Below are 14,371 nucleotides of genomic sequence, written 5' to 3' on the forward strand. Positions count from 1 at the left end.
CTAGCTCAAAGAATACCTTTGGTTTTTTTTACTGTTTTTTTTTTTTGTTTTCTTCTGCTTGTCCCATGTTGTCAGGTAAAAACTAAGGGGCACAAGGCCTTTCAGTCAGCGGCTCCAGTTTGCCCCTGTAGCTTCGCTTTGCAAACGCAGTGGAGGTTTTTAAAAACTAACTGAAAACTCTTATTTTCCCAAGCTTTTGTGTCATAGTTTTATCACCCTTACGCCTGTTTTTATACTTTGTGCAATAATTGCGATTTACGCCTAGGGCGCTTTGTGACTTTTGTGTCTATAAAAAGCACTTTATAAATAAACTTTACTTTCTTACTAACAGGGAGATTCTTCTTGCAGACAGCCATAGGCATCTACAGCAACTCTCGGAAGAAAATTGTGTGAGTTAGAAAGAGACATTAAAGATCAATCAATCAGTCAAATTTTATTTATATAGCACATTTCAGCAGCAAGGCATTTCAAGGTGCTTTACATAATTAAAAAACAGAATAAAAACAGCATTGAATAAACAGTAAGAAAGAGAAAGAGATTTTGGAAAAAGAAAAAAGAAAGATTTTTTAAAAAAAGATAAAAACATACTTTAAGCACCTGTCGTTGCCAGACTCCGCCGTCCGTTTAACACGGGTATTATCCAGGCCCCGTCGCCTAACAGGACAAGGTCTCCAACCTTGCAGCAAAGATCTGTTGTCATTGCATCAATCTTACCTTCCAGAGCACTCAGGTCTTCTGGTTCTAGTCTGCTCTATGTAACCAGAACCAGAGCCAACCATGTAGAAGCGCTATTCTGTTTTTATGCTCCTCTAATCTGGAAGAAACTTCTAGAAAACTGCAAATCGGTTTCCCACAAACTAAACTTATTTTCGTTGCCTTTCAACAATGACGATTTTCTTGTCACTCTTTGGCAGAGATGAGGTTTGAGCAGTGCATGGATAATTGCTGTCCTGTCAGTGAATTCTCTCACCTCCGCTTTTGATCTCTGCACCTGTTTCATGTAGATGGCTATGTTTGTGTGTTGCCTCAAAAAAAGAGGTGAGTAGGCCGAGCTACTCAGACAAACAGTTGATTTAGCATGAATGAAGAGAGACAAGAGAGAAAAATTAGGCCCTGAGGCATCTGAAAATCATTACTAATGCTCTGAAACAGAGCCATCAAACTCCCAGGATACGTGAAGAAGCGCTATTTCTGAGATGAATTGTGCCAAAAGTGATGCCCTGCCAATAGTGATCTCCAAATTGTGAAACATTTCGCCAAAGCACAACGCATCTATAAAACACAAACTACATGCTGCAATAAATGCACTGTCCAAATATCCTCTCTCCCGGCTGGCTTTCAGTGGCAGGCTGCGGCAAACAGATCATCAGTCAAGTCCAAGATGATAACCTTCTGTAACGTTTACTGTGGCCCACAAGCCTTACAAAAAAACTTCACCGAGTTCAAGTCTAAAATAATTGTTCACAACAAAAATGGCTTGAATGTAGTGAAATGTTCAGACTGAATTGTTTAAGGTAAGTAAGCTACCTGTCTTATGCAATCCTGCTTCAAATAAAGAACTTTATGTTTACTAAGAGCCAAACGTACACGTGATTTTCTTTCCAGGAGAATCTCGTGTTCCTCGCTGCGTGTTTGGAGACGCCGCTCCAAACTCGAACCAAACGTCTGTCGTCCCCACTTTGGAACAGGTTCCTCTCCGGAGAGCCGGTTGTTAAAACTCCCCGACCAAAACCGATGTTTTGTTCAAAGTGAGATCACGCTTAGCTCACTGATGGCTGTCAACGGCGCCCCAGAGTCCCACCTCCTTTAAGTTAAAGCTTTCTCCCGAAGGGAAATTCATGTAGAATGAAAAGGCAGTAAAGCCTGGTGAGCCTTGAATGACTGAGCGATGGGCCAGATGACGAGTCCCTGGCTGTCGGCGCTGATCTGTGTTTGCCTAGTTTTCTGGCCCAACACATTGAGCTGGCTGCCAGCCACAGCCGTGACATATGAAGATGTAGTGTTGACCCCGATCAGAGGTTTGGTTTTTTACAAAAGCTGTGCTCTCATGCGGTATTTATGGACGCTTCCCACTAACTGACTTTAATTGTCAGGGACTGTTGTGCTTGCCGCTAAAAGAGAGCAGAAAGCCGTGTAATGGGCTGCGGTTTAAAGGACAGCCGCGGCTGTGATTGAGTCACTTGTTTCTACTTGCCTTTCGAATCTGCAATTATTCAGCTGATGCGATGCAGATTCGGTGGCGGATGGAAACCATCATACCTCGGCTGCCTGTTACAATCCAAAGTGTGGTGCACAGCTGGATGGGGTTACGCTCCATCACGTCTATTTAAACATATGCCCACTTTTCACTGCCTGGTTCAGAACGGTGTTGATCATGGAAGCAGAAAAAAGGGGTCGTGTACCTGCTGCTAAGTTCAGATTTAATAACACAAAACAGCGAACATGTGCGGTGAGACAACTTTGATCAAAGTGTTGCAAATTAAAAATAGATCAAACGGGCTACCGTGCCTTGCTAAAGCATCCGAACCATTAATCTTTCTAATGTTTTGGTATGCACAACCACAGCCTGCAACGGACTGAGATGGGGTTATTTTGGAGCTTGAGCAACACAAAGCGATGCACACTTGTGGAGCCGATGGAAAATGTCACATTTTGTGCATTTTTTTTAAAGTTATCATGGCGAGTACATAGAGAAGTTTGCGTACTATTCAACACAGAATATCTTGAACTTCTTCACATGAAAAGCTTTCGTGAACACAAATTTTCATTTCCTTTTTGCGTGTTCCCGGTGAAAGACACCATGCGTCATTTGTAACCTTGGCGACAGACCAGGCCAGAGTGATATTTGTCAAAGTGTTCACATCTGCTGTTTTTGTCTGTCTCTCAAGAAGCAACTGTTCACCGTGAAGCGATATGCTGTGCTTCAAACTGTTCGTTGTTCCAGGCCGCTTGAATACCGCGAACTGAATCTCTGCGTGTGGTCATGTGTTTCATATGTGTGGATTTAATCAGCCTGTAATCGAGAAAAATTAAAATATGAAAGGCGAACGATTGGACAACACAAATTCGAATCGCTGAATTATTAACGACCCTCAATTACATTACAGATTGATGCGAAAATGATTTTATCCCAACTGTGCCAAAGGCTGCTTAAGACATCTTCATCAGAGCCATTCGAGCAGAGTCAATAAAACACTGCAATTAAGCTCGCTCTTAAAAATCTGAGGCAGTCTAATTGACTGTGTACTCAAGTAGAAGAGCAAAATTCCCTCCAGCAAGTTTATCAACACCGACAAAAAAAGAATAATTCATAAACATAAGCGGGCTTTAGGCTTTGAAAGGCAGAATGGTGTACTCTGAGCATACAATTGGACAAGTGGCGTTGTCTTTAAGATGTGGTTTTGTGTGTGTGTGTATTTTGTGATGCAGTTCCCCTCAAGTGTCTCTTCTGAAAGCGCTGATCAGAGGCTCATCAGGAGTTTGATAATAACATCTTTATAAAGCTCACCCCACTTGGCTGTGGAGGGCCCTGCGGCGAGGAGCTGTGCATGACGTGGTGCAGCACATCAAACAGAGCCTGGTCAAAAAGCAAAGCACTCAATATCTCATAGAGGTGAATTTAATGGCCGCTGCTTGCTCTGGGCTCTTGACCCTCTCCGAGAGGCTCCGTGTTAGTCACTCTCCAGCGCTTTCCAATTGAAACTCAGCCAGACTGGCAGTAGATGAGTTTTCAACCATCTACTCAAAGCCTGGATGACTGCACCCAGTGGCACGAGATGATCAGAACACCTGTGATGTTCAGCCGGTAAGAGACGGCTAATTGAATGCTGGGAGGGATTATGATATAATTTTCTTACACAAATATGAGTGGGGGAGGGGGAAGGGGTAAACTCTGCACACTGAAATCAGAGAACTGATTGGGTGCAGATCTATTCAAATCATTTTAGATGAATGAATGCTGAATTTTAGTCATCAGACTTCCTCTTTCCAACACTAGCTGCTGTTTATTTCTTATTATTATTATTGACAAATACAACTAATAAAGCAAAAACAAACTGGACATCCATAACAAAATATTGCTCCACTTTCGTCAGTGCTGTAAAATAAAAGTCAAATACGTATAAGAAAAGATTTTAGAATTTTTTGTTGAAATGTTTTTTTTTTTTTTGTCTACAGGTCGGTTCATGATAAAGATGGATCACAGCGTCTTCTAGTTTCCTGCTGTCCTCTGCTGCCCTCTAGTGCTGACCAATTATATGGAAGGTGTTTGTTTCTTATGTCGTTGCATCCAAGTAAATTTTAAAATCCTCAAAAATGTAAAAATTCAAAAAAGTAAAATCCAATTATATAGATTCATTCCACTTAAATATATTTAAAGTGTTCACTCTGTTAATTTTTATAGCTTATTGCAAATAAAAACCTAAGATTCCGATTCTAATAAAATTAGATTGCACAAAATATTTTATAAACTGGATTTTTAAAATACAGAAATGAAGTGAAAAAGTGTGTTCTCATACTGTGCACTATATGTATTTTGTACTTGAATTTTGTTTTTTGATAAAAATGGATAAACAGATAACATAACTCCTCAAATCATCATTGATAACTTAAGGTCACCTTATGATTTTTTTTTTATAAGCTTGATGTGATATTACAGTTTTAATCAACTGTACCAATTTCATCAATCCTGCACTGTATGTTTTACTCCACTACATATTTTATACACACACACACAGACTCTTCAAAAGGTGTTTTATTCAAGATCCAAAATGAAAAATTTAGACAAATAGTGAGTGCCAGACCAATATCAACAATGTTTTATGAACACTTTAGTGACCTATGTCTAGAAATCCTTTGCACACATGTATAAAAAAGAAGCATGAAAAAAAAGCATAAATATTCAAACAATAGCCAAATACAAAATACAAGTTCAGAGTATTGCACAGCAGCCAAGTGAGGACAGGAGAGAGGAGATGCTGATGGAGCAGCCAGCAGCTTTCAGGGTTTTCTGCGCCTTTAACAGAACAGAGTGAATCAGACATTTCCTACAACGCCAATAAAACGACGTCTTATTAATTATGTTGCTGGCAGCTTACTTTGGGATCCCGTGATGCTCGACTCCAGGCCCCATGTTTGACCCGGCCCTCATCTCCAAGGCCACAGAGCACTGGAAAAAAAAAAAAAAAAAAAAAAATTCGAAATGAAGCTTTAAAAGTCTTTAATGGAAATTTTAAAACAAAACATTACAGGGATGAATTTTGGTTTCTGCTACATCAGTGAGTTTAAAACACTCTGGGTAAAGTCCAGCCTTTTAATATGCGTCAAAGTTCCTCCCATTTAACCAATATTTGCTGTGTAAGCTCCGCTTCTGTTGCCACTTTTTTTTTTAACTTCAACCTAGATCAAAACTGGATGACTAAATAAAGACAGTCATTAAAGATTTTTTTTTTTTTTTTTTTTTTTTTTTTTCCCCGTGTCTCCACATCAGTCCAAGCACCATCTGTCTGATTTCCACTTGCAGCAGCTCCTTCTGAAGATTTCCTTTTTCGGCTTCACAGAAAAACAGTGACGGAAATTTATTAAGCTAGCATTTTCTCCACTAAAAATGCTTTCTTAGTGAACATTTAGCCTACAATAACTAAAGATGACTGAAGGAGTTGTTTCGCATACCTTTGCCAAGGTATGCAACTTTGTCTTTTAGATAACAGAATGCGGACGAAAGTTTAGAATTACTTTCTCTTTAAATAAATAACGGTGTCCTTGAAAAATAACGAAATGCAATTCTATACTTTTCCAGAATGCACAATGACCATAAATACATTGCACTGAAAACAATAGCTCAAAAGCCTTTTGCAGTCTTGATATTGAGCACCAAGATGCTGTAGTGGCCATTGCCTTTTGCGTCACCTTGACACGGTGGCGAGCTCCTGTTTAAGCGTCTCGATGTCGGTGAACTGCACAGATTGGCCTCCGCCTCTGGTTTTAATGACCTCCCCCTGAAATGTTAGGAACAATAAGGTTAGAACCAACTGCAAACAGTAACACAAACTCAGATATTCCAAGATAAAGACAATCAGTTAACCTAGTAGGAGATTACTTCATTTTAAAGTGTTGAAAGAAAGTGCGAAGGAAAAAACAAAACAAAAGGTAAAATGTAAATTGGCTTCCCTGCAATTCAGAGTTCTTAAGATTTATGCTGATAATATAATATTGCTTTTGCCCAAAGAAACTGCCCCCATGTCTCAGCAATTTTTTAAAGCAAAAACAAAACACTTCATTAATCTCCTAGATCCACTTCTGAAACTCAAATAGCAACAAGATGGATGTAAATATCTGTTAATACTGGCCTAGTTTTACTAGTTGGACTGATCCGTTAAAAAAAAATAAAAAATACAAATATCAGACAATACCGATGTTCATGCTGACTCATCCTGCCTCGCTAGTTGAAATTATTTGCCCTCAACTTCATCTGGCTTAAAAAATTGGAAACATATTTTTTTATGTCTTAATTATCCTGGATGAGTTTAAAGAAAATATAAAAATAAAAAATCTGTGGAAAGATTTGCACATTGAACTTCCAAAAATCATAACAAAAAAAGAAATAAATGTGGATATATAGGTTGTAATAAAGATTAGATGTGAAAAAAAAAATATTCTCACATTAATGGAGAGTAAATAGAAATGAATACCGATTCATTTCTATCTACTTTCATTCTTTTGTTCATATAATTCCACATTTCTTCCACCTTTTTATTTACTTGTTTTTTCCCCCCCAATCTGTTCTTCATTTCACTGCAATGAGCAATAAATTTTCTCAAACTGAAGTCAACCTGAGTAAAAAGCAAAACAAAAGCAAATCTTTGAGTTCCTGCTCCATTTTACTTCACCTTGATAAGTTTGGTCTGTATCTCGCCATCAGAGGCGACCTCCTGGTGCGTCAACACGTATCTGTCGCACTTGGACAGGGCCTTCTCGTTGGGCGCGGACACCTGGATGGCGTTGGGGATGACCGGCTGCAGGACCGTCCCCAAGTTGAGGCTGGAGGGCGGCTTGTGGTCCACCCATTTCTCGACGCCCGCGGAACGGGACCGGCGGTGGCGAGGCCGCACCGGCGTGGTCGTCTGATCGCGTAACAATTCGACAACAAACAAAAGACAAGTGAAACACTTTAAAATGATCCCTGACCAACCTGAAATTCAACTACAACAAGCGGAAGATCCAGTTTTTAATTCTTCAACCTGATGCTGCTGCAACTACCTCACTGACCCTGTTGCTTCTCTCTCCTATGAAGTCAAGGAGCAAAATGGGGGAGGGGAGACGGGCCTCCCGTCTACTACAGCACTCTGCTCTTCTCTTGGTTCGGCGGGCTGGGGAGCCGGCGGGAGACAGGGTTCTTTTAGGTATATCAGGTGACGGTAAAACCTCATCTGGAGCCGCCTCCTGCTCCAGTAAGGAGACAGTATTGGCCACTGATAAAGGACAACTGCTGCTGGGAAGGGGGCATGTGGGTCTTGGGTTCATTTCGACCTCCTCATCACTAGTGGCTCTGACTGCAGGTGACCCTGGCACTGGACTGACCCGAGAAGACTCGTCGAGACTCTGAGAAGACTCGTCGAGACTCTGAGAAGACTCGTCGAGACTCTGACGAGCAAAATGGAAATAAACAATAAGACATGATCAAAAGAACAAATTTATAAAACCAATACAGACTAGAACAAATAGACACCTGCCAGGGATCCAAACAATTAACTCATGATTATTTGTATATTAATGGTTTATTAGATTAAAATTAGTCCCAATCGATTTATTGATAACAGCTTGGAGCTCTTTTCTAATGTTGTAGTTTGGCCGCCATCCAGCAGAGGGCGCCGCTGGTCATCCTTAAGCGGAGCCAGTTGAAAAGGTCCAAAATAGAGACCTGTGTTGGTAAAGGACAAGCTCCTGAAGTTTCACGGTAATGGCGCTTATTAAGTCATAATATCATGACTTTATTCTTGTAAGTTTTATTATTATTTCGCTTTCTTAGCGTGGCCTTCATACCCCGTCGTGTTATGCCAATAAGCAAAGTTTATTTTGAGGGTTCTGGTGAGTTAACGCACTTCATAGAATAACGTTTTAATTTCCCTTTAACAGCAACTACAGATGGCAACTCTGTACTAACATCGCTGTTTATGGAGAATCACATGTTTCATATACGTTTTATTCTTTTCATATTTTATTTTTCTATTCAGCAACTTAAGAGGTTCCCGTTTTGTTATATTTTATAAATATGTCTAAATTAATGTAAGAAAACCACAATTTCCTGTATTTAGAGTATTGATAAAAACTAATACAAACTGTTAAATTGCAATAATTTTTCAGCATATTATGAAAAATCTTAACCTTTATGTTATGGAAGGACAGTCAGCCTTCTTGATTTAACAAAAATGTTATCAATTAATCGTTAGTCAATCAACTTTAGATTAACTTAATCGATAACTTGAATCTCTAACAACTGTGCAATCTCACAGCGAGAACCTTAGAAAAAAAGCAAAAGAGCATCAGAAAAGTCAGTGATACTCGCAACTTTGAACAATTTTCAACAATAAAAAGAGCCTGGGAGCAAAGTACTTAGTTGACAACGTACCGGAACAGGCGATGGTGAGGCTGATCTCTTTGATGGAGGCCGCTCCTCCCTGGACGGCCGCTCCTCCCTGGACGGCCGCTCCTCCCTGGACGGCCGCTGAGGCGGAGGCTGAGTCTGACGCGGCTGGGGATCGGGGCGACCAGGAGTCTTGCTCTCTGTTACTATAGCTTTGAGCTGTTTTAGCTTTTCGTCTTTCACCCACAGCTTGTTCTGCATCTCAAGCTGCATCGCATTCACTCGTCTCTCCTGCGCAACATTACCATCGTTACACCAAAATTATGTCACTGAAAAGTCTAACAATGCTCCAGAAACAACGCACAGGTGATACGTTTGTTCCAACTTACACACTCTTTCTCCCACTTATGCTGTGTGTCTGAGACCACGCCCTGCATGCGCTGCTCCATGCGTCTCTTCTCAGAAAGCTCTCTCTGCAGCCTGTGCCCCCTGGTTTCCAACTCCTGCTGCAGGGAGCGCTTGTCATCCTCGTAGATTTTGGTCGTTTTCTGCAGGATGTCGATCTGGAAGGAAGTTGTGATAGACAGTTAAAGAAAAACAACAACTACAAAACATCTACAAACCAGTAGTGATAAATAAGTCAAAGAAGAACCTTGTGTTCTTGCATTTTGGTCGTCTTCTCTAAACGTTCGATCTCCGTCTTGTTGCTATGAATCACTTTGTCTTTCTCTGCAAGTCTGCCATTTTGTTCAAGGATCACATTCTCTGTGGAAATGACGTTGGAGTCCAGTTCTTGCAGCATAGACTTCATCTTGCTTGCTAAAATAAGATATGGAAGGTGAGCCGAAACAAAACAAATAAGAAAAAGAAAAAAAAAGAAAAAAAAAAGGGCGTTGACCTGTGACAGACAAGCTGTGAGTTCTCACCTGCTCTGTTGAATTCTTCAATCATCATCTGCCGGATCCTCTGTCTGTTCTGCAGCGCTTCAATCAGCCGAGGAATGGTGATCTCGTCATTCGGGTCAGTCAGTTCAGATGTGGGCAGAGGTGGCAGGCTCAGCACCACGCCATTTAGAGCAGACATCGCGTCTGAAGGAAGACGTCCGGTTCAACAAGTTAACATTTTCTGATTAGACACATGGAAAACTAAAAGCAATCCAGGGATTATATACATTATGTCAAAGATCAACATGATTTCAATCTAAAACTCAAAACCTCTTAGCCTTTAGTTTCTGAAGTATGAACGTATGACACTATGTTGCCAAAACTGTTGACACACCTGTGATTCATATAAGAATCAGAGTAACATCCAATTTTCATTGCATGGAGTTTAATACGATGCCAACCCACCCTTTGCAGATATGCATTTGTATTTATTCTCTAAAAGCATTTGTGAGATCAGACACTGATGCTGGACAAGACAGCTTAGCTCACAGGCTCTGCTCCAATTCAGTCCATAGACATTCTATCAGTGTGAGGTTTATACTCTATAGGTGAGTGAAGGTCTTCCAAACTTACTCATCCATATCCGTATGGAAGTTACTTTGTACACATTCATGGTGGGACAAGAAAGTATCATCTCCAAATTGATGACATAAAGTTGGAAGCATGAAATTGTCCGAAAGCTCTTGGTGTGAATTAAGACTTCCGTCAGACTAAGTGCAACTCTTTATTCTGGAAATGGCCCCTTATAAATATAGTTCCTAGTTGGCTTTGAAAGCAGAACTTATGGAAACCACATACTATATGGACGGATGAACAAAAAGTATGATCAGATTAATGGATGCATAAATATTACTCCAGAATTTAAACCTCTAAAAAAGTGGATTGAGATTAATTTGTCATTTCTAATTTATTTTTAAGAAATAAAATAAAAATTAATTGGCAAAAAAAAAATGGATTTAGCATGAAAATATACATATACATAAATAAAAATCGGGAGAATTTATTTTTAAGCCTAATCACCCAGGTCTAATAAGGTTTTAGAATTATATTTAAGAAACATTCTTACCACCGCGGTCCTCCAACCTTTGAGACATCTCCTCCCTAAACGCCTGGTTCCTATGGCGGCGTCCCGGAGTGAACCCACAGATGGGCCTGTCTACCGGACGAGCCACCTCCACTTCCTGGGTCATCTCTGCAAACCGCATCACCAGCTGCACAGACAGGAAGCTTGTTAGAGAACGGAAACATCCTCGGAAGGACGCAGTGAATCCGTGGGATCAACTTGCCAGCGTTTCCTCGTAATCATCCGTCTTGGGATTGACGCACACAACCATCCGGACTTTTCCTTCTCCGTCAAAGTAGTTTTTAAACAGGTGGGAGACTTTGGAGTCTCTGTATGGAACCATCTACAACAGAAGTTCTACATTACCCGCATGGTCTGAACGGAAACGTTTAGCTTCAATCTGGCAACACTTACCTTGTTGGTGCCGTACATTTGGTTCTCCCGAAGTATTTCAAGGCACGTCCGCAGATTCAGGAGCGACTGATTAATGTTTCCTGCATAGAAAACATGTTAGATTGAGCAAAACATTTCTAGGTGTCTGATCGAACATAACATTTATGTTTAACAAACCTGCTTCACGTATCCGCGTGCCTTCAGCTCCGGTCCTACCAGTGCGCTCGCTTCCTGCCAAGTCAACGAGACACAGCTGACTGACGCTCACCTGGTTCTTATCCTGACGGTTAAAAGGGAGAAAATCCAAATCAACTGCGTAGATAATAACTTAATAGCAGGTGGATATTGTAATATGTTCTGAACTTTGAGAGAAGTTTGGTTGCAACTAACCTGGAGAATGTTGTCCCCGTCTGCATCCAGAGGAGCCTGAGCCAGTTTGATGATGAACACACTGTGCGATCGGCTCGACTCTCTGTTCAGCCGAGTGTTTGCAACCTTCCTCTTCTTTTGACCTGCAAAAAAAAAAAATTAATTTAAAATCAAATGTCACACACACATGCAAAAAAAAAAACAGAATTTAATGTGCAAGTTAAATGATCTCAATAATTCATTGCACAAAATTCATCTTTTGCAACAGATCTGAAACCACTCAGAGAGAAGATTAACCCAAGTCATTTCCTGAACAGAGCCGACCCAGAGACCAGCAATTCCAGGTCAGTCACTAGAAATCATCACTGCAGCTTCTGTAGCTAAAACATGTTTGTTTCTATCATCTGTGGATCAGAAATAGAAACGCTCACCTCTCCAGAACACTTGAAATGCTTCCTCGGCAGATTTGACTTCGACCTCCATACAGCCGGCCACGTACATGTTGTGGTTCTGATCCTCTCGAAGGGTTTTAGATTGAGGCGGTCTGTAGCAGTAATGAAAAATAATTGATAAATTGTTCTTCAGTGAAGAGGAACAGTTTTTCATGCAACACATAAACGGCAAAGCAAAGACTGCAAGCAGAAAGTGAGTCATGCAGGGATTTCTAAAATTCTATGAAACGAAAAGGAGACAAAACTTGAAAAATCAACTGAGAGTCCTCAGATTTAAATAGTGAGTCATTGCTTAGTAGTTTTTCATAATCAAATCCAGCTCATGTTCCAATGACAAATTTCATACTCGTCTGGACACAAATTTCTAAAATGGTCCACATTTTGGACATTTTCAACAAGACATTACCCTATTTATGAAATGACTCAATGCTAAAGTAAGCGTCACATTTGCCATTTCTTGAAACTGCCATTTCATTGTTCCTTCGATTTTTCTCGTCTAGTCTACTGTAGATCAACTCTATTAAAAATATTGATAATTAAGAGACGTATCAGATCTGGACAGTAATACACACTAAAGATGCAGATTTTTAAAATCACAGCTAGTTCAATTCAAAAATAAAAGTTTCTGAATGATAACTTGAATGTTCCCCCGCCTGCTGAAGCAAATTTTATTGACTTAATTTTTTTGTGTAATATCAAATATTCAAACAAATATGCATTTGTTATTTGAAGTGATCACTCAAAGAGGTTCCAGGGAAAAATTTTTTTAATGGCAATTTATTGTTTTTCTAGTCTTATGAATACATCGTTTTCTAAATTAATTAGTAATCACTTTAATTTGGTCAGTTTTAGCCAAAACCAAAAATAACTGAGATTATATATTTTTCCCCTATAATTAATCCAGCTAACATGGACTCCTGTTCCACAAATTAAGTAGCCAATAAATATTTTTTTGCAATACCAAATATCACTATTAAGGAATTCTCTTCTACAAGCATGTTCAACTGGGCAGCTTAGCTTGATCATGCAGCTAATCTGATGACTACTGGATTAGTATTCACTGGCCACATACATGAACTCAGTGTTCTGGCGCACAGGTGTGCCTCCACCATTCCACCTAGCAAAAAGAAAAGACAACACTTTTTCTCCTCCAGCTACTCTGTCATGAAACTATTAAACATCTTCACAGAGACTCCAGAATGACAGTGCTTAAGCATATATTTCAAGCACATCTGTACGTCCATTTATTTTAGACACTTACTTTGGCTTGATCGCGTCTTCCTGCGTTTCCTCCAAGAGGTCATAGATGTAGTTGTTATAGATTTCGATGTAGGAGACAAAGACGCTGTAGCAGCTGTCCTCATCCACACCGTCTGCTTTGCAGGCCTCCTCTGGTTTCAGCATGTCACCAATTTCAGGGTCAACCTTTTGTCTAAAAAGCAGGAAATCACACACAACCTCAATATTTAGTTATATAGTGTAGATTGCAGCTTTTGTTTTCCCTAGCATCAAAAAAATTTACCTGGAGGAGGGAGTTTTAGGAACTGTTAAGTTGTTTTCCCGTCTCTGACGCTCCAACAAAGCATCGACTTCACACTGAACTTCCATACCGTTTTTATCATCCGTTTTAAAAACCTGAGCAGAGGAGATTCCAATAAACGTAAAGCTAAGGAAATACAGCGACAAGTCGCGTGGACTTGAAATATATCATTGTGTACTGCTCTCTTACATATCTTTTGGCCTGAAAGGGGCCGACACTGTTGAAGATCATGTCAAGGGAACGGGGCAGCAGTCCACCCTGACCTGGAGAGCCAGTCATGGTGAAAGTCTTCCCGCTTCCTGTGACACCGTATGTGAAGAGCAGCCCTGCAAGCAAACAGCACATCAGCAAACACTGAACTTAAAAAAGACAAAAAAAAGATATGATGCTTTTATAATGCAGAAACAGATGGACAAGCATAGAGCTACCAAAAGAAAAACAGCTATATCATGTTACATCACTGATGTTAGTGTGGATATATTGTGCATCCCTAATATTTTTATTTGGTGATCATGTTCATTTATTGTACAAGTGTCAAATAAAAAGCTAAAAATAAATTTATGTATTTATATCGTCAGATTGTTGGATATACTGTGTTGTTGTAATACTTATATTTTAGAGGCGTGCCGATCGATCGACCACCGATCATAATCGGCCGATTTCCGTGAAAAAGTGTATTATCGGTGATTGCCGACCACGGTCTCTTGTTGCCGATCACACAAACCGATCATCACCTGCATCTCATTTCGCAGCCTGCCTGTGCAGCTGGTCTCCTCTTTCTTTCACTCTGCGCAAACGCGCAGCAACACAAATCCTAAGCGATGTCGTGTGGAACTATGACGCACTGAGTGAATGGGGAAGTTTGCGTGTTGCGGAGGAAAATTGAAGCACGTGGGGTGAAGCACGTCAGAATGCATCAACACCACGAATCTAATATGTCATATACACAATGCCATACTTGACGGAGTTTGGCTACATCGAGGCTCACTGCAGTAAAAAAAGACATATGGAGCGATCAGATGGCAGGTA

General features: G+C 40.3%; 1 protein-coding gene across 6 annotated transcripts in view; it reads right to left on the minus strand.

The window, feature by feature from the left end:
* Positions 1-4,735: 4,735 nt before the first annotated feature.
* Positions 4,736-14,371, minus strand: part of kif23 (kinesin family member 23) — a 20,431-nt gene continuing 10,795 nt past the window's right edge. For 2 of the 6 annotated variants that reach the window (XM_015046211.1, XM_015046214.1), the window contains 20 exons: positions 13,532-13,668; positions 13,325-13,437; positions 13,064-13,234; positions 12,875-12,919; positions 11,782-11,894; positions 11,372-11,493; positions 11,159-11,261; positions 11,003-11,082; positions 10,812-10,931; positions 10,592-10,736; positions 9,508-9,669; positions 9,234-9,400; positions 8,971-9,144; positions 8,627-8,872; positions 7,258-7,641; positions 6,888-7,121; positions 5,908-5,996; positions 5,472-5,550; positions 5,097-5,167; positions 4,736-5,014 (listed from right to left, as the gene is read on the minus strand). In XM_015046211.1, the coding sequence (XP_014901697.1) occupies positions 4,999-5,014; positions 5,097-5,167; positions 5,472-5,550; positions 5,908-5,996; positions 6,888-7,121; positions 7,258-7,641; positions 8,627-8,872; positions 8,971-9,144; positions 9,234-9,400; positions 9,508-9,669; positions 10,592-10,736; positions 10,812-10,931; positions 11,003-11,082; positions 11,159-11,261; positions 11,372-11,493; positions 11,782-11,894; positions 12,875-12,919; positions 13,064-13,234; positions 13,325-13,437; positions 13,532-13,668 (2,771 nt within the window). In that variant the 3' untranslated portion in view covers positions 4,736-4,998. The remainder of the gene's footprint in view (positions 5,015-5,096; positions 5,168-5,471; positions 5,551-5,907; positions 5,997-6,887; positions 7,122-7,257; positions 7,642-8,626; positions 8,873-8,970; positions 9,145-9,233; positions 9,401-9,507; positions 9,670-10,591; positions 10,737-10,811; positions 10,932-11,002; positions 11,083-11,158; positions 11,262-11,371; positions 11,494-11,781; positions 11,895-12,874; positions 12,920-13,063; positions 13,235-13,324; positions 13,438-13,531; positions 13,669-14,371) is intronic. The other 4 variants (XM_015046212.1, XM_015046213.1, XM_015046215.1 and 1 more) reach the window with 4 other exon arrangements.

Source organism: Poecilia latipinna, unplaced genomic scaffold (assembly GCF_001443285.1).
Source record: "Poecilia latipinna isolate Pla-1442-1.1 unplaced genomic scaffold, P_latipinna-1.0 Scaffold770, whole genome shotgun sequence".
Classification (NCBI taxonomy): domain Eukaryota; kingdom Metazoa; phylum Chordata; class Actinopteri; order Cyprinodontiformes; family Poeciliidae; genus Poecilia; species Poecilia latipinna.